At 35.2% G+C, this 27867-nt stretch overlaps 3 protein-coding genes across 5 annotated transcripts; 2 read left to right on the forward strand and 1 right to left on the reverse strand.

Moving 5' to 3' along the window:
- Nucleotides 1-1042: 1042 nt before the first annotated feature.
- Smyd4-3 (SET and MYND domain containing, class 4, member 3) lies at nt 1043-16934 on the forward strand. Its single transcript, XM_088277544.1, has 8 exons — nt 1043-1223; nt 2469-2809; nt 4196-4391; nt 5229-5609; nt 7389-8027; nt 8978-9193; nt 10660-10783; nt 16604-16934. The coding sequence occupies exons 2-8, from the start codon at nt 2470-2472 to the stop codon at nt 16793-16795; spliced, it is 2088 nt and encodes a 695-aa protein (XP_088133670.1). The 5' UTR covers nt 1043-1223; nt 2469; the 3' UTR covers nt 16796-16934.
- Nucleotides 11233-19336, reverse strand: LOC148312265 (dynein light chain Tctex-type protein 2B-like). 2 transcript variants are annotated; one of them, XM_088277546.1, is made up of 5 exons: nt 19200-19336; nt 15151-15299; nt 14019-14091; nt 12705-12854; nt 11233-12148 (listed from the first exon to the last, which is right to left on the reverse strand). In XM_088277546.1, the coding sequence occupies exons 2-5, from the start codon at nt 15194-15196 to the stop codon at nt 11983-11985; spliced, it is 435 nt and encodes a 144-aa protein (XP_088133672.1). In that variant the 5' UTR covers nt 15197-15299; nt 19200-19336; the 3' UTR covers nt 11233-11982. The 2 variants fall into 2 exon arrangements, with proteins under 2 accessions (XP_088133672.1, XP_088133671.1); XM_088277545.1 differs by having other exon boundaries at nt 19160-19332.
- A 545-nt stretch (nt 19337-19881) lies between these two features.
- Sin1 (SAPK-interacting protein 1) lies at nt 19882-26742 on the forward strand. Of its 2 annotated transcripts, none has more exons than XM_088277581.1 (6): nt 19882-20310; nt 21691-22095; nt 22989-23461; nt 24094-24302; nt 25161-25311; nt 26453-26742. In XM_088277581.1, exons 1-6 carry the CDS (start codon nt 19985-19987, stop codon nt 26662-26664), a joined length of 1776 nt encoding a protein of 591 aa, XP_088133707.1. In that variant the 5' UTR covers nt 19882-19984; the 3' UTR covers nt 26665-26742. The 2 variants fall into 2 exon arrangements, with proteins under 2 accessions (XP_088133707.1, XP_088133708.1); XM_088277582.1 differs by having other exon boundaries at nt 21703-22095.
- The last annotated feature ends 1125 nt before the right edge of the window (nt 26743-27867 follow it).

Genomic DNA, 27867 nt, shown 5'->3' on the forward strand with positions numbered 1-27867 from the left:
TGGTAACGTACATAGAACTACAAGATCCAAAACACAGAAACGCATCAAACAAAACCGAACACATACCTCGTTTGGCCAAAAAAACTTATGAAATTATTATGAAGAAAAAAAAGTACAACCAGCTTCCATTATCTTTAAAGTCATTAAATAGTGAAATTAAGTATATAAGAGCTATTCATAAATGAATAAAAGAAGTGGCTAGATCTGAAATACATCGCGTCATTCGGCCATGTCGTATTTGATTGCATATCGTTAACAATTTTTTGTCGTATATTTTTGTACATAAATTGTAAAATTTGCCCTCGGCACGGGAACACTCGATGAGGGAAAATTATTGTAACGCGTAATTACGTGTGATGAAATAAAAATAAATAAATAAAAATAAAAATATTCTAACTAACCATCACGTCCAATGGTGGGATTCAGCCGGTTCGCACCGGTTCGCTAGAACCGGTACCTAAAATTAGAGTTCGCCGAACCGGTCCTTAACCCTTTGTTGTCACACAATATTCCGATTGAGATCATGTATCGGAGCACGCTCGGTTTACTTGGTCCGCCACGTCGTAAAAATATTTGAACCTCACGAAGAGAAAAATATATTGGAAAGTTGAAAAAAATTTGTGGAAAAATTCAGTTAAGTAAATGCTCTTAGTAAAAAGAATATCGTGAAAGCTATCGCTGTATAAGCTTCAGCATATGGAGCATTCTCAGTTTTGTTATGTGAATGTTCTGTTTATGTGCAGAATAAAAAAAACAAAATAAATAAATATAAAAACTATTTTTTTCTAGGGGGTGGGGTAGGGATAGTACCTAAAGAGCGAACCGGTTCTTGAAAATTTGATCACGACGTAAAAAATTAGAGACACCAAAAATAATACGAGGTAAAGCATTGTTAATTGTGACTGTTACTGACATCTATGAATCTGAAAATCAACTTTTAAAATATCAAATTTGCAAAATAGTTTGAATCTTGGCTTAGTCCAAGGTTTGAATCTTAGCTAAGCCCGAATCGCTGCGAGGCGCGCGCATTGTATTTTTATTCAGCAAAATAAATCTCAAAATAGAAATTCGTTTCAAAGGTTTAAATTTAAACTCGGCGTGGCAATCTCACATGTTTTACCGGACCGACTACTCGTATTTCAACCCGTGAAATACTTTAAATAAACTACAAAATAAAATCGTATTAAGTTCAGTTTGTTTGGATTAACAACACCTAACGAAAGGTAGGAAAATAAATTATCACCCACATATTATATTTCATACTATCCTATACTTTATAACTGTGAAATTCACCTACATACGACCCTTCACCGACATATTACTTAAAATAATTTGTAATAATGAAGTAACAATAATATTTTTGACTTATATGTACTATACATTAGATACTTTTTAAATATATATGTATATTTTTAGAATAAATAGATTTGTCCTTATTATATATAAACAAATATTTAATTTTTCAAATATTTTTCAGGCCTAAGCGGCCCGTTATTAAAATGTGAATCAAATTATGTTAGAGTGGATTTGAGTCAGGAAACTCTGATTTGTAGTCCGCGACACTAGCCACAGGACCACAACCAGGCTCAAAGTAACATTAGATTGATTTAAAAATTAGATTATACACATGAATAAATTGTTTATATTTTCCTGTGGTAGTAAAGTTACTACGGGAAAATATAAACAATTTATTTATGTGTAAAATCTATGTTTTTTATGTTTTCATTAAAAGATTTTTTATCTACTATTAAAACTGATCTGAGATACATAAAGGTTGTTGGGTAATATATCCAAAATTAAACACGGTTATTGGATTGAGATTCTACTTTTATTTACATATTATCATTTATATCGCTCACTCCTTTCAAGAACGTCATAAATCAAAAATCGTCAATTTTCAGTTGTGCATGTTTTCAGAATGCCCAGCATATGTACTATATCCCAGCAAAATACGCATATTTTTAACTTAATATTTACCCGCTACAGGACAGAAAGTGTTGTTTTTGCATTTTGAGGAAAAGGTATTGTTTAATTATTTTTTTAAATAGGTATACTAAATATTTTTCAAATGGAGAAAAAACCTTCAGGTTTTACCTAAAAAGATCTGTTGTTGTAAAAAGTTCAATAAGTGGCTGGATATTTATTTTTAATACCTACATTGTATTATATTTTTAAACTTTAAAAACATTCTCCTGAAAAATCAAGTTTTTTGATTTACGACGTTCTTGAGAGGAGTGAGCGATATGTATTTTGATACAATTTCCTTTTTTATTTCAAAAACGGATCTAGCTATCCTTGTTATTAATTTATATATTTTCTTCTTCCGTTTGTGTCATGTCAGGTCCCCCTGACATCTACTGTCACTTGAGAGTAATTGTCCTTGTCTTGAGCAGTTCTAAACAGCGCCTCACGGTCCTGATCCCCATCCAATCTCGTATATTCATTAATTTATGTGTTTTAATCTTCAGCATGTTGCTTGAAAACAAGACAGTAGCCGAGGGCTTTTTCCAAAAGCACCATAAACAAGTCCGCACATCGGTGGACGATGTGACACTGAAGAACTTCACCAATCTCGAAGGTGACGAAGTCAGGGTCGCCTTCATAGCCAACATTCCCCTGGTCAAGGAGTTCAACAGTGGTCTGAAGGTGCTGGAAGATGACGAGAGGCCCACAACCGTATCAGGAAGGAAGGATAGCAGAAGGGCCAAGACGCTGAAGGATGATGGCAACGCAGCAGTGCAGAAAGGAGATTGGGTGAAGGCATTGAACCTATATACGAAGAGCTTCATTTTAATGCCTGAAGAAAACAGTAAGTTTAGGACCTTTTTGAGTTTTTTTTTTTTTAGATGGGAATTGCATTTATTATTTACCCTGCTTATTATGTACAAGGTTTATAGATCATTTACTGGATTTATGTTTCTTCAAGTTAATTAAATATTTTGTCTGCCTCCGTAGTGTAATGGTCAGCGCGCTCGGCTACCGTTCTGGAGGTCCCGGGTTCGATTCCCAGAGGTGGGTCTAATAAATATAAGTGATTTTATCACTCTAATATTTATTCAATATTACCCTGGACTGGTACCTGAAGCAGAGGGCTGATCACCTTTCCTTCGTGTGTTAACGATCAAGACAACACTGTGTTTATATGATGCAGTGCCCTATGCACCATTGGGGTGCGGATAAGGGTTAAAAAATAAAAAATTTAATATGTTTTTATTTGAATCTGTGTTGGGAACAGGAGGGATAATCTAGTGTGGGCCAAACAGGAACTTCTCAGCATTTGCTCATTGCTGGGAGGAAACCACGTTGCACTCCTCAGGAGAAGGCGGACTGTTGACTGTCATCAGCAGACCTTCCGTTCCACTAGAAGAGGGTTGGGCATTTTGTGTCCTAGCTTGGTTTATGTTACCAATGTCCTTCACTATTTTTATCATGTATGATACCGTGACAGTTCCTTATGAACTATCATGGATCCGATGTTGGATAGGTCCTCACCCAGGCTCTTATCTCCAGCTGTTATCTTTGAAAGCAAGGGGACCTTTTTGAGTACTGAGTATGTTTTGCGACGTTTTGAGTATGTCCACTTACTTTTCGTGTAGCTCCGACTCTTCTTCACCCATTTGGGTTGCGTCTTATGAAATGAGAGGCTATTATTTATTTGTTTTACAATTTTTTTTGACACCTCAAGAATTTAAAAAATAACTTCTATAATTGGAGATAATTCAGATTTGTGAACAAGTATTTGGGCACACTCTTGACCTGTTAACCGGGCAGGACGCATAAATACGTCAAACGTAATCAATATCGGGTACGGGTAGGACATATGAATACGTCCTTGAAATATGGGGTTATTAGTCATGCATACATGTCTCGACATGAATTTAAGACACGGAGTGAATCAGTATTCGCGCCCGTTACAAGTTCCGTAATTGGACAGCGGACCGCCCGGTTAACAGGTTAATATTATAAATTAGAGTCTGGCGTATTTTTTTCATTCAAACCCTTATCCTCACCCGGTGGTGCTTAGGGCACACCCGCCGATTGTTTAGACTCCTGGCCTGGCCGCTTTCAAGTATTTGACATACCTGAAACTGCTGAAAGTTTTCCTCGGTCTTTCTCTGCTTCTTTTTCTACCTTTACACTTTAACTTTAGCTACATTTTCATTTGTTTGAATTGCAATTTCCTTTTTTATTTCAGAAACGGATCTAGCCATCATAGTTGCGAACAGGTCAGCCTCTCTCTACCACTTGGCCAAGTATGAAGAGGCACTCGCCGATATAAAGCTGGCCTTACATTACGAGTACCCTATGGATCTGAAGTTTAAAATTTTAGACAGAAAAGCTCGGTGCTATTTGGCATTAAAATGGAACAACGAGGCTATTTTAGCCTTTAAGTATGTATACTATTTATTTCCAATTTTTTTTGCTAGTGAAAAATTGCTTCAAATTCAAAATTACGCAATTTAAATTTTGAGAACATAATAAGAATTTTTCTTGTAACCCTTATTTGCACCCAATAGTGCTTAGGGCACTGCATCTTATTGACGCAGTGTTATCTTGATTGTTACTTACATGAAGGCAAGGTGATTATGCTGTGCTTCAGGGACCAATCCACGGTAATATTAAATTAATATTGTTTAAAAAATATTGTATTAGATACTGAATGTAAAATCACAGTTAATATACATATTTATTTTAACCTCTGCCTGGGAATCGAAACCCAAAGCAGCTAAACACGCTAACCATTACACCACGGAGGCCGACACATGATAAAAACGGTGGAGAAAAAATGCTGGATGATGTATAACACCAACTCTAAGAAACTAAAAAACTGCTGGAACGCAAATGCTTAGATGGAGTGTCCCTCAATTGCAGCTATGTTGTTGTTACCAACATGCCACCAACATACCCACATTCCAAACATATTAATTGAAAGTAAAGTTCTTAACCTGTTAACCGGGCGGTCCGCTATCCAATTACGCAACTTGTAACGGGCGCGAATACTGATTCACTCCGTGTCTTAAATTCATGTCGAGACATGTATGGATGACTAATACCTTTGTTGTTCGATGAATATACGTCCCGCCCGTTCCAGGGCGCAACATATATTTCAAGGACGTATTCATATGTCCTACCCGTACCCGATATTGTTTACGTTTGACGTATTTATGCATCCCGCCCGGTTAACAGGTTAAAAAAGAGTAGAAAGTAAAAACACATATATTTTACAGAGACACAATTTCTGCATTAGATGACGCAAAAATACCCAAGGAAAAGCGTCAGAAGATGCAAACGGATGCCCAGCTGATGATCGAGATCCTTAACAAAAGCAATCAGCTGCTCAATCCTAAGAACAAGCCGCAAAATCCTATCCAACAGAAGCCCGACACCTCCAAGAAGGCCGTTGAGCCACCTCAAGTCAGCGGGAAGGCCAATAAGAAGTATGTTTCGGCCTCTGAAGCTCTGACAGTGGAATTTACGGAGTCTGAGGGCAGGTTTGCTCAGGCTGTTAGGGATGTGACGGTTGGGGAAATTATGGTGGTAGAAAAAGCACACTGCAGCGTCCTGCTTGCTGAAAATTCCCAAACGCATTGCTACGAATGCTTTAAAAGGTATGTTCTATGTTCATATTGTTCTGCACATACACAGACGCTACTTAAGTGTCATCATCATCTTCTAAAGGCAGCGCCTTGTTGTGTCAGCCACTTGTCTCTGTCAGTCGCCATCCTCTTGAGCTGCGAATAGGAGGAGACGTCCATGAGCCGCTTCAAATCCTGGAAGTATGAAGTTCTTGGGCGGCCTCTTGTTCGTTTTCCCAAGATTCTTCCTTCGAAGATGTTGCTAAGAAAGGTGCTATGTCTAATTGAGTGCCCTATTAGCTTGGCCTTCCTCTTCAAAATATGATTTATAAGCTCTCTTCTTTCTTTTACGTCCTGCAACACCTTTTCGTTGGACTTCCTTACGACCCATGATGTTTTGGTCATCTTCCTCCAAACCCACATCTCAAATGCTTCAAGCCGGTCTTTTTCGTACTTTTGGATGGTCCAGGCTTCACACTAATACAACAAAACACTCCAAACAAAAGCCTTCATGAATCCTTTTCTTACTTCAATTTTTAAATGTTTGTTTGATAGGAGGCTGTACTTTTTCATAAAAGTTTGCTTGGCTAGCGTTATCCTCTTTTTTATGTCTAGGTGTAATGATAAGTTAAGTGTAATGATAAGTTAATCATGTAGTATTCCTGGGCGCAATGTAAGTATTCCTAGGGGTTATGTAAGCATGTAATGTAAGTATGTTATACACCAATAACATAAAATTATCTACAAAGAGTAGTTAACGCATTCGTAATACCACCCTGGGATGACATCATTTTTCAACTTTCGTGTGTGAATTCAACAATTCGCTGTCATCCTATTGTTTTTTGTAGGTTTACTTTGAGTCAGTTAAGTCATTTCTTAAAAATAGGTCTTGTCTTGTATCGCACAACGAATACTAATTCGAAGTACACATAAGTAAATTCACTACCTGAGTAAAATCAAGAATTAAAATCATACACCTAAGTAACTTCACTGCTAGCTTAGAATCAATGAAATGTTTAAACTCATGCCTCTAGCGAGATAGCGAGTGTTTTTGCCTAGAATTTTCACTCATGAATTACATGAAATTATAGTAACTTTAAACATAAAGAGTAAATCCACTCACGAGTAGGCATAGGCTATGCAACTTATAAAGTTCAAGCCTGAGTAGGGTCATGATAAACGGTGTTGCATAAGCCGTAGCTAGATTTCAGAGTCACTTGGACATTAGGTAATTTAAAAAAAATGTTCATATTGTAAAGTCGGTAAATTAACACATTGTTGGGTGGTTTTTTCATCGACCCCGAACCTGGTTAGTATACTAATTAGGGTTTTCAACTAATCAAAAGTAACTTTAAACTCAATTCCAATCTACTCAATTTTTTTTGGCATCTCTCGCGCTCTACCAGAGTGAGCAAATAGAAAGCTTATAAGCGTCTTCCGCTCTCTACTAACAGTATGTAAAAGACAAACTATTTATCAAAAAAGTTCCTCATCATTCATCACTTTCTTTGTGTAATACCGTTTAAAAACACTACTTCATGATTACCAGTTTTGGAATTACGGCGTCGGCATGCTTCTTGACATCTGCTGTCGCTTACCATTTTCAATGTTTTTGATTTATTATTGTTTGATAGATTTTAATTTTTTTCATTACTTCACAAGCATTGTGAAATTAAACTTAGGAATCAATTCTTTCTTTTCCATTTAACTAGACACTGACCCACAGCAACACGTGATTAGGTACACCTAATTATAAAAAAAAAATTAAGTATACTATAAAATGAAAACATTAAATATTTGCTCCTTTTTCAGATGTGTGGTCCCTTTCCCTTGCCCAACTTGTTCCAATGTCATATTCTGCAGTGAATCCTGCAAGAAAAGCGCGCTCGAATCTCACCACACACACGAGTGTTCGATCATGCGCATCATATGGGACTCGGGATGCTCAATCACCTGTCACATGGCACTCAGAATCATAACTCAGAGACCACTCTCATACTTCAGGGAGCTTAGGACGAAATTAAATGAAAATACCTCAGGAAAATACACGACCAGTGACTATAGATGTGTTTACAACTTAGTGAGGCACGAAGATCAGAGATCCAAGGCCGATTTCTTTCAAAGAACTCACATGGCAGTGTTTTTGATGGAATTGTTAAAGAAAACCAAATATTTTGATAACAATGACACAGAGGTGACTTCAAATGACAGTAGTAGTACCAATGGTACTTCCCGTACAAAGGATATTGAAGCGTTTATTGGAGGATTGATTTCGAGAAACTTGCAAGTTTTGCAGTTCAACGCTCACGAGATATTTGAAGTGTCTTGCGAAAAACCTACTGAGGAGAATAAAGTGTTGAGGAAGGATTTGGGGAAGTCAGTTTTTCTGGGAGGTGGACTGTATCCTACTCTGGCGCTTTTTAATCACTCTTGTGAACCAGGGGTCGTAAGGTAATCATTTTATCATATGAACTAAATACTGACTTTACCCGCACAACGTAGGGTCATAACCACTAAAATCATTCAAATATAAAAACATCATGTTGGACTCTTTTGAAGATATATCAACACTACATTGGAGCTGTTTTAAACAGTGATCAGGGTCGCAGCTTTGTGGAGAATCAAGTCGCGGGTATTACCAGTGACTATCTAAGTCGCTGGTTTAAAAATTCCTTACTTCAATCTTCTTCTTGTGTACAGTATTAAACAAAGGCCTCCCTCATGGACTTCCACTATTATCTGTTGGACGCGACTCTCGTCCAGTGCAGGCCCGCCACTTTTTTAATGTCATCGGACCATCTTGTCTGGGGCCTACCAACGCTTCGGCATCCTGTTCTAAGCCTTCAGTCAAGCACCTTTTTCGTCCAATGATCTTCAGACATACGTACCACATGACCTGCCAATTCCACTCTCGTTCCACGATTCTTTGAGAACATCTGTTACCTTGGTCTTCTCCCTTATCCAAACATTAGTTTTTCGGTCCCTATGGGATATGTTTAGCATCCTTCTTTCATAAAAATATCGTTCATCTCTAATTGATGTTGCCAGTTGTATTGTAAATTATATTGCTTAACCCTTACTGGTCCAATGTGGAATCTCATTCGACATGGACTTTTTCCTCGTAAGTCCCTTGTGGACTTTTGACATTTCATTTGACATTTTTTTCATCATTAGTATTATCAAATTTAAATGCAAGCTCACATTTGTTTCACTCATATCTTTTACAACAGTATGTGGAGCAGAGAATAATTTGCCCATTGAAATGTGTAACTGTCTACCTGGAATTTTTTATCTCTTTTTGGGGACCTGAAAGGGTTAAGGGTATTTTTATACCATCAATAAAAAATAAATTAACAAATAAATCTAATTGATCCTACAGCGTGGAGTATTGTTGACTTCAGGTATTTCCAAGGGACATCTGTAATAGTCCAGGCCATAAAGAACATCAAGGCGGGGCAGCAAGTCTCGGAGAACTACGGCCCACTCTTCACGAGGAAGAGTTACGAGGAGCGCAAGTCGGAGCTGAGGGACCAGTACTGGTTCGAGTGCCACTGCATCGCTTGCGAGCAGAAGTGGCCCAAGTTCGAGGAGATGGATGAGGGAATCATGAGATTCAAGTGAGTAGAAATAATAACACTTTGAGTATGTCAACATCCTTATACACTGAATTTTGCTCTGCTATAGTACAACGTATTGAATACTACAACTCTAATCGTAGAATAAGATGTTAGCTATCATATCGCTCACTCCTTTCAACAACATCATAAATCAAAAATTGTCAATTTTCAGTTGTGTATGTTTTCGGAATGCCCAGAAAATGTACTATATCCCAGTAAAAGCAGCAAATTTTTAACTTAATATTTACCCACTACAGGGCAGATAGGGTTGGTTCTGCATTTTGAAGAAAAGGTATTGTTAAATTATTTTTTGAAATTTACTAAATATTTTTCAAATAGAGAAAAACCATTCAGGTTTTACCTCAAAAGATCTGTTGCGCAGTAAAAAGTTCAAAAAGTGGCTTGATATTTATTTTGAATACATTGTATTTTATTTTTAAACTGTAAAACCGATCTCATGAAAAATCAAGTTTTTTGATTTATGACGTTGAAAGGAGTGAGCGATATAACCTTTTGTTTCACCAATTGTTTTACAATTTTAGCCTATATCTCCATTGTTATGGCATGTCTTCTTTTATTATCAATTTGAGAATCAAATTTACATTTGTTTAACATCTTAGGGGTAATAGTTGGGTAGACGCTCGACTGCGAAATTGGCATCGCAGGTTCAATTCCTGTATCCATATTTTAAATAAATTCAAGAAAGATCTATTTTCAATTGGTCTGGGTGTTTGTGATGCAATTTTCTCATTTACCTTCCCTATCCTTACTATCCTACCTGCAGACAAGGCTCTAAAATTAGGGGCTTTGCGGGTTATTTCTTTTGTTATCGGGCAGTTTTTTCATCAACCCCGACCCTAATTATACTCAGACAGTCTGCCGCCCGACCCTTAGTATACTAATCACAAGTAACCGTAAACCCAATTCTGATCTATACAATGTTTTTTGCCATGTCTCATGCTCTACCAAATACGAGCAAATAGAATTCTTGAACTTCATAAAATTAAACAACTTTGTTTTAACCATTTTTTAATTATACAATTTAACCTACCGGTACCTACAGTAATAAATAAACCCTGAAGAGGGCAACAGGTTGTTGCCGAAACTAGTTGGTTAATAAAAATGTGAGTGGATCAGAACACAAAGTATTTTTTATTTCTCGAAATAATATGTGTATAAGAGTGTGTGGAAGTTTTTGGTGAGAGTATTTTAATGTTTAAGAATTTAATGAACCCTGATGATGACAAGGTTCTTGTCGAAACCGGTAGGTTAAATTGTATTAATAAAAAAGTGGTCAAAACAAAGTTGTTTAATTTTATAAAGTTTATAAAATGTGCCACAAATTAACTGCAGAAAACATTCAAGAAAAGAATTCTTGAAGATTAGAACAGTATGTAAAAGACGCTTTGAAGTGTATCAAGTTTTAAGTAATCAATCTCATTGGTATTTTGTTGTAACACATTCAGATGTGATGCTGGAACGAACTGCCCAAACATAATTCCCGTTCCGGTCAACTGTGAGGAGTTCCTGGTCCGATGTGGTTTGTGTCAACAGTTCACCAATATCCTGAAGGGACTCAAATCACTGCAGGTAAAAAAAAAATACTAATTTTTATAAGTCTGGACATTCACAGGGCTGACGGCCGTCATAGGCTGGTTTAAACATACTAATATAAGAGTTTCTGCTCAATAATAAGCTTCTTTTCATCTCGCCAACAGATGTCTCTAGTGATTTAAGAACAATGTTTCGAAATTGGTTCATATATAATATATAGAACTTCCAAGAATTCGAGTAGCGTGGTTGTCAATAATGGGAAGAATTGGTGAATGTTACGAATGAATGAATATGTATGTGTTAAGTGATCACTTAAACCTGCCTATGACGGTCGTCAGCCCCATATATGCTTAGACTTCCATATCCTTCTTCATCTTTGATGAAATGTCAAAAAATTCTATGAAAAATAACTCCTATAATTGGAGTTCATCCAGATTTGTGAACAAGTATTTGGACACACTCAAAATGTTGTAAAAAATACTCTGTTGATTTAATAAATATATTTATTTACTTTGTACACTGAACAGTTATTACAGGCAATCAATTACTTCTTAACCATGTCGTATAATAAGGCACAATACTGGATAAAGTTCTGCATTAGCTATGAAAAAAAAACATCTTTTTAAACTCCGACTGTGGTCCCGTGGTTAGTTTCGCATTGAGTCAGAGTTTCTGGATTTGAACCCACTCTACCACAATTTGATTCCTATTTTTAATAATGAGCCGCTTAGGCTCACAGAAATAAAAAAATAAATTAAACTCTAGAATCATGGGTGTCTTTTTCGAATATGAAAATGTTGACAATTTAGATACCATTTTTGGAACAAAGAGTTTTTTTTGCATTGTGGCCCTTTGGTATTTTACCAGTGATATGTACATAGCGATTTTTTTTTATATTTGATTATAAACGAACTGAAAAAAAACATAATATTGAAGTGAAGGTTTCAATTAATGTAATATGGAATTTGAGAAAAGTGTACCAGTAGATTTTTTCATCTATGATCTTTTCCTGTACCAATAGATTTTTTCATCTATGTTGAGATGTAAATAAAAGAATCTTAGTTTTGACATTATGTGATACCTCAAAGTTTAAACTGCCTTCAACATAAAAAAGTACTTTAATTTTCAGTTCATTTTGTACTAAAAAAGCAGATGCAATTTTTTTCCAAATGCTTACTCTTATAGTAAAAATGCGTTCATTTTCTTGGAATCACAACATACTTGAGATACATATTTCAGTAGAAATAGACACCAAACACCGTCGTATTGCAGAAGATGGTGTCGCTGAAGTAGGTATGCGTAGTGAACGAGTCACATTCAGAGTCCCATAAACACCGCACGGCGCTTTTGATCCCAGCACCTTTCATTTCTCCTAAAACTACCTGCACAATCACTTTATATCTGTAAAAAAAACATATGTTTGATTAGATGCATGAGTGCAACAGTACGGGGTATAGGAGTATGCATTTCATATAGGCAGAAAAGCAGTGCCTACCCTATATTACTTGCGTACCATAAATGAACACAACCCGGGTATCTACCCTTCTTACTCACGTGGCATACATGAACACAACCAGTACCTACCCTATTTAACTCGCGTACCATAAATGAACACAACCAGTGCCTACCCTACCTGACTCACATGGCGCCTACATGAACACACCAATGCCTACCATATATTACTCAGGTGCCATAAATAAACACAACCAGTGCCTAGCATACCTTACTCATGTGGTTTATGGTGGGGACTGACCGGAGCCATCCGTTACGACGCGAGCATTAGTATAGTCAGTACAGCGAGCCGAGTGCTCGCTGTACTGACTGCCACGAGCGACGTTACGACATTACGTTACGACGAAATGTTCCGGTCAGTCCCCACTTTTACAGGATCACGACCAGTGCCTGCCCTATCTGAAAAATTGTTTTTTTTAATTTTTAATAAGGTACATTTTGTCACCTGTCCGTGTCCAAAGTCTTAGTTCTATCGAGGACGGTGGTGGTGATATCCCGCGTCCATTTCTCCGCCTGGGAGCTAGAATAAGTGCGTCCCGTCAAACTCTCTGTCATCGTCTGGTCTATGATTTCCTTCACTCGTGCTGCCGGAAACCTAGAATAAATCCACAAAAAAAGTAGAATACACTAAGACCTCACTTTGCGTCGTGGATACATTCCAAAATATCGCGACGCAAATTGAAACAACGCAAAGCGAATTGCTATTTTCCATTGGAAATCATATAAACATCAAAGACAGCAAAAATGAGTCTTAATTAAATGAAACTACGCCATGCAAGGTCTGAGTGTACCAAAAATTACTGCCAAAGCCAAACAGTGGAGGGTTTATTTTAATGGCATTATTCCATACTTTCCAGCTTTAACTTTGGAACCCTTTGTAAAATCAAAAAATTAAATAAACTAAACACATTTTATATTTAAAATGTAAGTTTGTTTTAAAATCACTATAAATATTTTATTATAACTTAGTTATAATGTAACTAATAATTAAAATGTAACTTTGTTTTAAAATCACTATAAATATTTTATTATAACTTAGTTATAATGTGTACCAGTTTCGAAGCTAACCGCTTCTTTATCAAGATTGATTAATACTCAGTATTAATCAGTCTTGATAAAGAAGCGGTTAGCTTAGAAACCGGTAGACATTATAGTTAAGTTTATAATAAAATATTTATAATGAATTTAAAACAAAGCTGTATTTTAATTATAAAATGGAAAATCACAAAGTTAGTGCTTTAAATATAAATCATACTAAATACATACATTATATTATTAAAATACGTAAAATACCAAAAAGTTTTTTTTTGTGAGTTTTAAAATTGACTAATTTTAGCATTATTCCATACTTACCACGTTTTTTCTTAATTAAAAATACAACAAATTATTAGTTTCTCACTTATAAGCTCGAATCGGCAATCATTAATATTAATGTCAACATTTTGAATGGGTCCAAAAACTTGATCACAAATCTGGGTTTTCTCCACTTAGGGAGTTATTTTTACATTTTTGACATCTCAACAAAGATGAAGAAGAATACGGAAGTCTGGGTATTTACTTATGACCTGCCATAGGCTGTTTAAGTGATCGCTTCACAATTATCACCATTTTAAACATGATTGACAACCACACTACAAACATTTTTGGAACTCTTACATACATCATTAATATCATGACGCTGTACATGCGAGTTCACTAGAGCCATCTATGCTAGGATTGGGAAAGCTTTTTAGGTTAAGATTTAATAACTTTTATTTACCTGTCCAAAAGCTCCGGACGTATCTCATACTTGGGAGGCGCCAAATGTGGTGGCTCAGGAACTGCAGGCTTATCTTGATAAAATAATTTAATTTATTAAATTGCTTTGGTATTGCCTTTGTGGAATAACATGACGATTAAAATAATTTAAAAAAAAAACTGTATAAGACCGCTTATTTTTTATCTCATCAGCATGGGAAAATACAAACATTGGTCAAAATGTTACAAAATTATTATTATTATAATTTTTTCTTAGGAGTTTGTGTGTTTATTATTTACAAAAATACTTCAATTTCATACTATTTCTGTGAGCCTATGCAGATCATTATTTCAAAAAGGCCTTTACATATAGAATATAATGAAAAAATTATGAATGTACAGCAATATAATGGAACGTAAGTACATGACACAATATAAAATATGTATTGTAGATAGAAGGGCAAAAATAATAAACATAGCAAAACAATATTAATACAAATAATGTGTAGGAAAAAAAAATAAACTCAAAGCCATCGCAAGAACATTACTATCAAATAAAAAAATGTTTTATTTTTTTTATTCACACATTAAAGTTTATCTGTACGACATTATTTCATACGCATTGAATGTGTTAAGAAAAATATTATATGTATTATAATATAAATAAACTATTTGTTGTACATTCATTAATTCATATTAAGTTCTCGAAACTAATCATGTTTACGTAAATAAATTAAAAAAATGGTTTATGTATAAATTTAAAATCATTCGATTGATAATGCCCTACATTCGTTTGATAATGCCATTCGTTAATGACGTTGATGACGTTGATGACATAATGACATTCGTTTAATAATGCCCTAACAAGGCGAAAAAATTGTCACAGTATAATTTTTTATGTGTTTTTGTTAATAAAATACAACTTAGTAGACTCGAAAAATCTGTGTTTGATTTAAAATTTATGCAAAAATTAAAATGGAATTCTACAAATTAAACGCCAAATCAATAAATAAATAAATTAATTAATTAAAAAGTGGTCTTATACACGTGTTTTTTTTTTTTTCAATTAATTGATTAATATGTTCTCAATTTCATTTGTTACTTTATTATTATTAGATTTCCGATAGCTGTTGATTTTAATTTTAAAAAATTACCTGCAACGTCAGCGGTCTCCTCTTGTTTATCATCGTCATCATCCATTATTAGTATGTAATTTATCCCAAAACTCTTACATGCAACATATACTTATGTTACCACAAACAAAAATAAAAAGAGCCATGTATACAGCAGTCAATTTTTGTTTCTGTAAAGAAGAAAGATGATAAGTCACTATTATTTAAACTACTACTCTATGGAAGCAGACAATATCTAAATACAGTGTGCATATCGCTCACTCCTTTCAAGAACGTCATAAATCAAAAAACATGATTTTTCGGGAGATTGTTTTTAAAGTTTAACGATATAATACAATGTATTAAAAATAAATATCAAGCCACTTATTCAACTTTTTACTGTGCAACAGATCTTTTTAGGTAAAACCGGAAGGTTTTTTCTCTATTTGAAAAATATTTAGTATATTTAAAAAAATAATTAAACAACACATTTTCTTCGAAATGCAAAAACAACACTTTCTGCCCTGTAGCGGGTAAATATTAAGTTAAAAATATGCGTCTTTTGCTGGGATAAAGTACATTTTCTGGGCATTCCGAAAACATGCACAACTGAAAACTGACGATTTTTGATTTATGACGTTCTTGAAAGGAGTGAGCGATATTAGCTTTGTACTGATATTTCTTGGTGGAACTGCATTTTACAGAATAATATAAATAATAAAGCGACCGGGTTTCGTCGTAACCGACATTACCAGTCTGATGATGTCGATTATGACGAAACCCGGTTGCTGCTCAAATAAAATGAATGTGGAAAAAAGTAAATAGTTGTTATTTTATTCTATAGTGTGCATATTTTTACAAAAAAAAATATTTTTATTTATTTTTAGCCTATTTTTATACAACCTATTTTCAAATTTAATGGACACCCCCTCTCCCCAATAAGTCTGTTATATTTTTCCTTTTTTTTAAAGAAAAGAGAAATATTTGTATCTACACAAATATTTCAATTTCATACTATTTCTGTGAGCCTAAGCGGCTCATTATTAGAAATAGGTATTAAATTGTGATAGAGTGTGTTCGAACTGAGAAACTCTGACTTAAGAGTCCGCAACACTAACCACAGAACCACAACCCGACACGTCGTCTTAGTTGGGAAAAAAAGGATGAAAGTAGACTAAATGCAGCCAAAATGCGATCCCTCAAACGAGTGTGCGGCAAAACGATGTATGATAGATGTCTGAATGGCGAAAGAAGGAAAGAATGCAAGGCCAATACAAAAAAGAAAAAAAAAATTTCATGTATGAATGAATTTGCGAATGTAAACTTACCTTTAGTTAAGTTTACACTCGCAAATTTACCTCAACGACTCATATTTATACTCGCTTGTTTCAAAGGGAGTAAAAACACAGTAAACGTGTTAACTCTTTATTTTTCAAATATGATTTCTAACAGTTTCAAAATGCATCCATTCGATTGACAAATTATTTCATTTCAGGACACGGTGAAAACGCAGAGATTGGCCAAGAACTTGATGGAAAAGGGTGAATACGGCAAGGCCCTCGTTAAATTCATAGAAGAACTGCAATTATACGAGGAATTCCTCGCACCCCCTTTCAAGGACTACCATCTCTGCCAACAGAACATCCGGAGATGCCTTCTAACCTTTGGAAATATCACTGTCCAATAATAGAGGATAGAAAAGCAACAAAACGTACTGTATATCGTGGGTATACTGGCAAAAAACGTTAACTCTAAAATCCTTGTTTGAACAATCCCTGTTCTTCAAAGCTTTTAACCTGAATAAAATACCTGCTATTAAACTTAAAGTTGAATTTCCTTTTAAAACCACATTAATATAAAATTTCAAACTACTTAGTGTATTTTGCCAGTTTATAGAATGTTAAAAACTTTATAATACTGGATCATTAAGTCAAAATTACATATTTTCGAGTTAACGTTTCTTGCCAGTACACCCACGATATATTCATAAATATATGTTTATATTATTCTTCTGACCCTCATCTACACTCAATGGTGCTTAGGGCATCGCATCATATAAGCGCAATATTACCTTGAATATTTATTACACGCTGGCAAAGTTATCAGTTCTATTATTTTGTAATAAACATACTTGTATAATTATTTAAAAATAAATGCAATTTGAGGAAAAAAACAGTTTATTTTTTTAAAAAAAAGAGAAATATTTGTGTTTATATTATTTACAAAAATACTTAAATTTCATACTATTTCTGTGCGCCTAAGCGGCTCATTATTAGAAATAGGTATCAAATTGTGGTAGAGTGGGTTCGAACCGAGAAACTGACTCAAAACTCTGCGACGCTAACCACGGGACCACAACCCGACGCTAATTATTATTTATTGGATATTTATTATTGTTTGAGATTAAAAATTTAAGAAATATATTATTTATTTGATTCAATTAATTGTGAAAACAAATTAATAGTTAATATTTACAACAGTAACAAATAGTATTTACAGTATTTCAAATACTGGAGGCAAATGTGGTTGGTAATAGAATTAGAGGAAGACCAAAGAGAACTTGGCAAACTTTACTTAAAAAGTATTTCAAATACTTGAAAGTAGTTGGTCAGGAATGGTAATAATCAGCAGGTATGTATGAGGAGATGCATGAATGTTGAAGAGGCAAAGATTCTTTGTAAAGACAGATTGATGTGGCGGTCTATCTCTGCCTACCCCCATGGTGAAGCGACATAATGGTTAGTAAGTTTAATTTTTACATTGATTGATTCAGTGGTCACTTTGTGGTAATATCTGTCCATTTTTAATTTAAGTTTTACTTGTTAAATACCACTATTTCTTAAAATCTCATGTTACACATGTTTCAATGCATTCTGCATCATTTTTAAGGTGCTTGAAGATAATGGGGAATACATTGTAACACGTGCCACATTCAATTTTACGAAATAGTGGTATTTACCAAGTAAAACTTAATTATTTTTTTTTTAGTGAGTTGAAATAGTAACTATAGGTATAGGGTCGATAAGTTCGAGCCACATTTGTTCGTAAATGGAATATACAGTCTGTTCACAGTTATTTTACCTCTAGTTTTTTTTTTTTTTTTTTAAATTTTTTATTTGGCAACAAAAATAATAATAAAAACAATTAAAGGTAAAATAACTATGAACAGACATTAGTACCTAACACATAGAAAATTTTTGTTCATTTTGTTGGCCAATGTTATTATTACTGCTCAACAGTATTAAAAATACGAGTAGATATAAAAATGTAGAAAAAAATGAGAGAAGAACTCAAACTCATGCCTCTAGCGAGGTAGCGAGTGTTTTAGCCTAGAATTTTCACTCATGAATTACATGAAATTATAGTAACATTAAACATAAAGAGTAAATCCACTCACGAGTAGGCATAGGCTATGAAACTTAAAAAGTTGAAGCCTGATTAGGGTCATGATAAGCGGCGTTGCATAAGCCGTAGCTAGATTTCAGAGTCACTTGGACGATAGATAATTTTAAAAAAAATTACTGAATTCTAGCCAAAATGATAAGCAAACTCTCCCTTTAAACTGAAGTGCTTGCCTATAATATATACAAATTCAGTCACTTATACAAGCGTACATAATCAGCGGTTAACTGGCCATATAATAAATTATTTATGGGCATAGTTACCCAGTCAATGATGCTATATATGTAATAAACTATTGTTTAAAAAAAAGTCAATCTCAAATAATCAGGATAACCAAGAATGTTTTTGAGTCATTCAAATAATAATGGAATTTTCGTCAACATAAAATGATTCAAACATTAAAAAATAAACAATTAAGGCATTTTTTATTATTTTTTGATAAGGTGTCTACTACTGAAATCGAATTAAAAGTACTTCAATTATAAAAAAAGCATGTCATTCCATCAACATCGATATATGCAATTCAAAAACAACATTATTATATATTAGTCACAAAATAAGTATAACATAATTATAATTATAAACTAAGATCTAAAAGTACGAATAAATAATCTTAAGTAATTTGTCAACAAAACATGACACCGCTCACCCGAAAACCGAATTCGTATAGCAATATGAATATTTCTTACAATTTCATTTAGGAAATCATTCATTCGCAATAAATCTCTCCATACACTTTCGTTTAAAATTTGACATATATTTAGTTATTTCGCGACATTAAAATCAAAATGACAACACGCCGCATTAACGCAATTTTCATTTATTTTTGTCGTCATCGTTACCATGGTAATATTGGTAACAATGTATGTCTCCTAACCGCTGATTGGTTGATTTTTCTAGCGTTCATATTTTAACTGGCAACTTCGGTTGCTCACAACAATATAATTTTACTCTCAATTGATTTTCTTATGTTTATATGTTTCTCACTCAATGTAGAATTAATGGATGAAAACTAAATCGGAAGACATGAGCGGAATACCTCCCATGTGCTTTATTCGTAATGTATTAAAAGTAAAGAAGTGTTGGGTTGTGGTCCCGTGATCAGTGTCGCAGACTCTTGAGTCTCTCAGTTTCTGGGTTCGAACCCACTCTACCACAATTTGATACCTATTTTTAATAATGAGCCACTTCAGCTCACAGAAATAGTACGAAATTAAAGTATTTTCATAAATAATAAAAACACAAATATTTATCTTCACAAAAAAGTACCTACCTTGACGTTGCTATTACAAACGTCAAAAATAAACCATTGTGCCAACTGAAGAAATATTCACAACAACTTCGCATGCATCTGTTGTTTTCGTTGGCCTCACTTTATCTTTGACGTGCTGTCAAAAAAATGTTATGCTGAGGGAATAGTCGGTGGTAATAATAACATACAAGTTTGTAGAAGTTTGTTTATTTACTTTAAAATATGGCTATTTATGACAACAAACACTGGCTGCTGTCGCATATTAGAAATTCGTTCATATCGACGGACGACACAGGAATGTGCGAAACAGTCATGCTGGGGGAGGATTTTCCCAAGTTGCTTCACGCTAAGTGTGTTGCTGAAAGGGGAACGATAGAGATTTCAACGCCCCCCAAGACCGAGGATGACAGCGAGGACGAACAGATTGAGAGAGAAAAAGTTATGGAATTTGATTGCTACCCTGAAATGGACCAGAGTGATGATGACGACATGGATCCACTGACTGAAAGCTATGATCCTCAACATGACATGGATTTCGGAATGCACAGGTAAACTTTATATCGGGTTGTTGGCATTTTATCATTTATAAATACTTACCAACATTTTGAGTGTGTCCAAATACTTGTTCACAAATCTGGATTATCTCTAATTATAGAAGTTACTAATAAAAGAGTTTCTGCTTAATAAATAGCTTTTTTTCATCTCACCAGTAGATGTCTCTAGTGAAGTTCTAGTGATTCAAGAACAATGTTTCAAAATTGGTTCATATAAATCGAACTTCCAAGAATTTGAGTAGTGTGGCTGTCAATAATAAGTAGAATAGGTGAATGTTACACGTGTGTAAAGTGATCACTTAAACCAGCCTATGACGGTCGTCAACCCCGTAAATGCCCAGACTTCCATATGCTTCTTCATCTTTGATGAGATGTAAAAAATGAAAAAAAAAATACTTATGGAACTGATAATAATTTGCAAAGTGCTCTTGACACCATTTTCAATAAATCGCTCACTTCAATTTAGCCATTATTATGATTTTGCCATTTCTATACAACCCCTTAAAGTTATACACATAATTTTTATCGAATCATACGTATGGGAAAGATAATTTTCCAGGTAGCCTCAATATTATTTTCACCCCTAACACACTAAGGGCGCTTGTGCACTACACGGAATTTTACTGTCCAACAGTCTGGTTACCATGAAAAAATGAATGATTTGCTTGTGCAATTGTCCCTCTTTCTCCGTATCGGTTAGCTCGATCGGTGCACGATCACGGTGCCCGTAAACTCGATCACACTTATTTTTTGTAGTCGTTTTTATTTGGAAAAACCGGACTGCCGGACAGTGAAATTCTGTGTAGTGCACAAGCGCCCTAAGGACGGGAAAGGTATTTCTACCCGTTTGGTCGATTAACGTTTAAGGACGGGAAGGGTATTTTTACCTTCTGCGCCGGCCTCATTTCAAAGTCAGAAAAGAAGGAATTATTTAATGTTTTTGAATATTATGTACCAATCTCATTGTTACAGTCTAAATTATATGTACACAATTATCGAATCCCGTCGCCAGCATTCCGCCAGCGTAAAAAATAACCGCCTGAAATGTGTAATGTCGACATATTGAAGAATACATTGACTGCCGATGGTTATGCCTGTAGGAAGAGCTACCGCTATGTTCAACAATATATCATCGGATATAGATCTGTTCCATGTGTCTGAAGGAGTTTTCCGAAGCGGGATTCTTCTACACCTTTACCAATAGTTCTTGCTTATATTTTATTTTAATGTTTTTTTAATGTATACGATTAAAAAAAATTCTTGTTTGTAATGTATATATTAATTGAAATAAATAAATTAAATTGAATTGAATTGAATTGACTGAAATAAATTTAAATGTTAAAATGCGATTTATAACATATAAAGTATGATCAGTTCTTTCAACAGACAACGCTCCAACACCGCGCAGAAACTCGAAAAGATGGAACTGGCACAGAAAAAAGCGGCCAAAATCAAGGTCGTAAAGTGGGAAGACCCTCCGAACGTGCTGTCCAGCTCGGAGCGGGAGAAGCTCTTCGCACGGAAGGTGGTCGCGCCCGTCAAGGCCAAGTGCAAGTCCCTGCTGACCGACCAGCTCGTCAAGTGCCCCTTCCTGCCGCAGAGCCGGTACCTGGAGTTCGCCAAGTTCGACGGCACCGCGCAGTTTGGACTGCCTGTCAAGTCGTACAAGATCTTCATGACTATGGTGCCGGAAGACAAGCGCAACTATCCGGTGCACATTAGCATCGTTGCCAGCGCCAAGATTTTGGATTTGATCGGTTTTACGTGCTACAAATACAGGTACCTTTTTTGTACTTAAAATGGCCTTTTATTCTAAAAAAAATTATTGAAAAATTTGTTCCTTACTTCTAATCTTTTTTTTTTATTGTCAACCTCAGTAATGTTATGGTCAGCACCCTCGGCTTCCTTTCTGGAGATCCTGGGTTCGATTCCCAGGAGGGGGTCAAATAAATTTAAGTAATTTTTATTTATTCAATATTACCCTGAACTGGCACCTGAAGCGGAATGCTGATCACCTTTCCTTCATGTGTTAACAATCAAGTTAACACTGCAGTTATATGATGCAGTGCCCTATGCACCATCGGGAGCGGATGAGGGTTTGAAAAAGAATAAAGATCATTCTTTTTACAATCTTTGCATTTGATTTGAAGTCTGGGCATTTACAGGCCTTTCGACATGTCATTGACTGGTTCAAATGATCACTTTATACACCAAGTTACATTCACCTTTCTACCCATGATTGAAACAAATTATATTTATGCTTCAATTGAAAAATTTTTACGTATGCTACTTCTTCGGCGACATCAATGGTTGAAATTACGGATTAGGGTTTTAAGAAGAATAAAACAGAATAGTTTTATATTTTATCATTAAAATTTAACTTTGTTTTGAAATGGAAAATCACAAAGTTAGTGCTTCAAATATAAATTATATATTATATTTTTAAAGTTACCGAAAATATTATTACCACTTCTACTGCTACCATCACGCCGTTTCCCCGCAGGGGTAAGCAGAGAGGATAGAACGCCACACTGTTCTGTCCTGACATACACTCCTCGCCTCCTTCACATCCATACATCTAGTCATACATGCCCTCCGATTACGCAGACTTTTGACACTGCCAGATTTTAGGTGCAAACCGAAAATATTAATTACTAATATTTTTATTACAGCATACAGTTCCCAGAAATCACATTAGACAAGGTCTCTTCCTACGGTCTCTACATTTGCGAAGACGACGGCGAAGTAGACTGGGATTTCCCGTGCCTAGATCCCAAGGAAGCCTGCTCCAAATTCGGCTTCACCTGTCTCGGCCTCGTCGATCTGAACTCGAGCGCAGCGATCAAAAACAGGGGCATCCACGCCTGTTCCATCCCGGAGAAGAGCGGCTTCCACACCATCAACCTGCTGGACGACAAGTGCCAGGAGCACAGCATGAGGAGCAGGTCGGCCACGTTTGACTCCAAGGAGAACTCCAGACTCGTATTCGAGACGGGGAAAGTGCCGAGCGCCGTTAAAGGGGACAAGCCGGGACAGGGAAAATCGGGTAACGTTTCTTTCGGCGACGCAAAGTCCGGCGAGAAGTCGGAAGGCAACGCACCGTTCCAGAAGAGCTCCGTCCCCCGGACTTTTGACTCTGAATACAGTGAGTTTTCTTTTTTCATTCTTCTTAACCCTGATCGCACGGTTAGCCAAATAGATAGGCCAGTATTATTAGTGTCGGGTTGTTGTCCCGTGGTTAGTATTACTGACTTTTGAGTTTTTGGGTTTGAACCCACGCTACCACAATTTGATACCTATTTTTAATAATGAGCCGCTTAGGCTCACAGAAATAGTATGATATCAAAGTATTTTTGTAAATAATAAAAACACAAATATTTATCTTTATAAAAATAAAAATAAAATATAAAAGACACCCAGGCCTGCTGCTCACGATTGCGGAATGCATATTCTTGCTGAAGGCACGAAAGGAGTCCTTGAGCAAGTGCCTACCTGCAGACAAACCTCTAAAATTAGAGAATTTACATGTCATTCCTTTATTAAAAATATAAACAATATACGGTGCACCTCCATAGTGTATAAGTTAGCGCGCTAGGGTCCCGTAATGGAGGTCCCAGGTTCGATTCCCAGGGCAGGTCAAATAAATATAATTCATTTTTTTCACTCTTATATTTATTCAATACTACCCTGGACTAGTACCTGAAGCGGAGGGCTGATAACCTTGATGTGTGTGTGTGTGTGTGAGTGTATAAATTCAATCATTATTTGTGTCTACAGATGCACAAAAGCAATCATCGTCATCACCCCAGGAAACCGAAGCGCTGAATAAAATGAAACTGCACGAGAAAGTAATAGAAGCTCCACTTTACCAATCCTACATCGTGTGGGTCGCGAGTCGGGTGAGATCCAATACCCAAATACTGCTCGGGATATCCGGAGCAAGCATCGAGATTGATCCCATCATTCCTAAATCCAATAGATTCTGGGTATGTTGAATTCTATACTTACCGCTTTATCTACCGACAATTTTCTTGTGAAATTACCTCAACCTTCCCCTCCCGGTGATATGTATTTACTACAACTCAAATTTTCAAGTGCGAATATCAATATGAAGTATAATAGATAGTATAACGTCTAAATATTTGTCCGCCTCCGTAGTGTAATGGTCAGCACGCTCGGCTACCGTACTGGAGGTCCCGGGTTCGATTCCCAGGGGGGGTCAAATAAATATAAGTGATTTTTTCACTCTTATAATTTAATCAATATTACCTTGGACTGGTAACGGAAGCGGAGGGCTGATCACCTTTCCTTCATGTGCTAATTATCAAGATAACACTGCGTTTATATGATGCAGTGCCCTATGCACCATTGGGGTGCGGATAAGGGTTTGAATGAAAAAAAAATGTATGTATAGATAATAATACAACGTGTCTTAAATTCATGTCGGGACATGTCGGCTGTCCAAACTCAAAACACAGTAAGGGACAATTTTTTTGTAGCATGTTTTTTTTGTATTTTTGGACTAAGTAGATTCTACTTAGTCCAAAAATGCAAAAAAAAACGTACTACAAAAATAATGTTCTTATTGTTCCTTACTGTGTTTTAAAATTGGACAGCCGATGTATGGATGACTTTGTTGTTGGAAAATATAAGTCCCGCCCATTCCAGGGCGCAACATATACTTCAAAGACGTATTCATATGTCCCACCCGTACCCGATATTGTTAACTTTTGACGTATTTATACGTCCCGCCCGGTTAACAGGTATAGAGAGCTTCATCGATTTTAATTATAAGCTAGTCCACGACATTGTCCATGAGTCTAATTCTTTTTTCTTCTTTCCAGCCGAGAATGAAGCCCGTGTCTTATAATATGGACGCAATAGCTTGGTGTGAAATGATTGAAACAAGGTCGTACGCCAACAAGTCCACTTTTAGAATTATATCGCAGTCGTATACAACAACGTCTCCAAGACTGGAGGTATCACCTTCCTTGGGTAAGTGCAGTGGAACTTCCAGTCATGTAAAATCCTTGATAAATTTCTGATTTGTAAAGAAAATTTCTAGAAGCAGATTCCAGTAACAGATTTCCGATAAAACATACATTTTTAATTAATGTTTTACTCAGTGAATACCACTATTTCTTAAAATCTGCTGTGACACGTGTTTCGATGCATTCCGCATAATTTTCAAACACCGTATTTGAAGCTAATTCTAAATTTTAGAGTTGGGTTCTTGGGACGTTGAAGGTTGAAGAGAGGGTAGTAGCTGTTTCTTATTTTTATTTATTAATTTATTTTTTTTTTTTAATTTTATTTCTTATATGTGGGAATATAGATAACACAAACAAAATATTCATAATAAAGAAGATACAGAGTTCAAAAATCTAAGTATGTTTCGAATACAGAATAAAAGTTCTGTTTTCTTAGTGTTTTGAAAAAATTGTGTTTTTGATTCCTTGAGAAAGTGTTTTTTTTTATAAATAAGTTTTTTAGTACCTACCTTCTCTTTATCCTGTCTAGGACTGAGTTTTTTTTTATACATTTTTTTTTTACTTTTTATAATTTTATATCATTGTCCATGCTATAAGCAACATATTTTCTTGAATAAAAAAAATATTTACACCAGTAAATGTGATTTATGGAAACATCTATAATTTTGACATAGATCATGTTTTCATATAAATCACGTCATAAATCATGTCTGCCTCCATAGTGCAATGGTCAACACGCTCGGCTACCGTTCTGGAGATCTCAAGTTCGATTCCCAGGGGGGGTAAAATAAATAAAAGTGATTTTACACTGTAATATTTATTCAATATAACCCTGGACTGGTACCTGAAGCGGAGGGCTGATCACCTTTCCTTCATGTGTAAACGATCAAGATAACACTGCGTTTATATGAAGCAGTGCCCTATGCACCATTGGGGTGCGGATAAGGGTTTTATTTATTATTTATATATATTAAATCATGTTTTGTATGGTCGTACATAAACGACCATACTCCTGGACAGGTTAACCAACTTTTTTTTATCTGGCCTTGAATCGGTCCAGTCAAAGCCGGTTAAGAGAGCCTCTGCTGTAGTATATAAATATCAATCTGGTGAAAATACTGTTTAATAATAAATAATGTTTTCAGGTATGTTGCACTACCATACGCTTCTGAAAGCAAGAAATATGACATTTAAACACCATGATTTTGAATGCGAAACATCAAGAGCTAAAGAAATTGTCGAAAAAATTAAGAGGATACTTGAATTGCAGTCGAGCGTTTGTCGAAAAGAATATATGGCTGCCAGAGAGAGGAAATTTCAAGCCCGCCGTAGTTTTCACATACACAAATCCACTTAACATTTACTTTTTTGTTTCCAATTTTATATGTTTTGTAAATAAAAGACTAATTAATGTTAATTTATTACTTAAATCAGGCATGTGTCTTTTTATTGATATATTATTTTTTGAAATCTCATCAAAGATGAAGAAGAATATGGAAGTCTGGGCATTTACGGGGCTGGCGATTGTCATAGGGTGGTTTGAGTGATCACTTTACACACGTGTAACATTCACCAATTCTATCTATATTCTTCTTCATCTTTGATGAGATGTCAAAAAATAAATATGAAAATAACTCCTGTAATTGGAGTTAATCCTGATTTTGTGAACAAGTATTTGGACACACTCAAAATGTTTTTATTATTATTTTATTGGTGATTAACACACATGGACGGGTGGTTTTACGCCTGCGGACCGCTGGCGACGGGAACAAGCTGCTCACCGGCGCTACCATCGCTCAGGGAGGCATCCTGCCCAACATTAGAACCCTGCTGATTGACAATAGACACCTAAGAATATCTTTTTTTCTTTAATTAGCTTTTATTACACTAATATAAACTATTACTTACACTTAATTTACATCATATATATATTTACATCTTTTTACAGTAAACAAAACATTTATTTTTACATTCTTTCAGTCTCTTTTCATTCTTCATACAATCAGGCACTTATACATCAAACAATTTTGTGACTCGCTTTTTTTAACAATGGCAGTCTTATTTTATCCTTATTTATAGTAATATGTTCATGGAAATTTTTGTTTAACACTATTTATTTATTTATAAAAATACAACGTCCATCTAGCCACAATCAATAGTTTGTGCCCTTAGAGATAATAACTCAAAAAAGCCCGAAGTATGCTGTATTCATAGTCACATCCAGGGTGTTATTTTCCATGTAACGTGGTGGAACGGTGTTTTGGCACTTTATTTGTGGATTTTTTTTTTTTTTCATTTTCGAAATCAATTAGACGAAACAATGTTTACACTTACGTAATTAAAATCTATTTTTTTCTTTAGTTTAAAGAAAAAAATATATTGTTAATTAAAAAGCTTGACATGAAGTTAGTTCCGGTACCTTTTTTGTATAAAAAGATACTCTGGTCACATCAATAACCTTGCTTGACCCTACAACAAAAAATCAAATACAATATAAGAACTGGCAAAGGAAGGATGAATGCAGAGTGCACGCCGTTGAAATGCACTCACTCTGACGAAT

This window comes from Brachycentrus maculatus, unplaced genomic scaffold (assembly GCF_059751285.1).
Source record: "Brachycentrus maculatus isolate JH-2025_06_01 unplaced genomic scaffold, ASM5975128v1 h1tg000046l, whole genome shotgun sequence".
Classification (NCBI taxonomy): domain Eukaryota; kingdom Metazoa; phylum Arthropoda; class Insecta; order Trichoptera; family Brachycentridae; genus Brachycentrus; species Brachycentrus maculatus.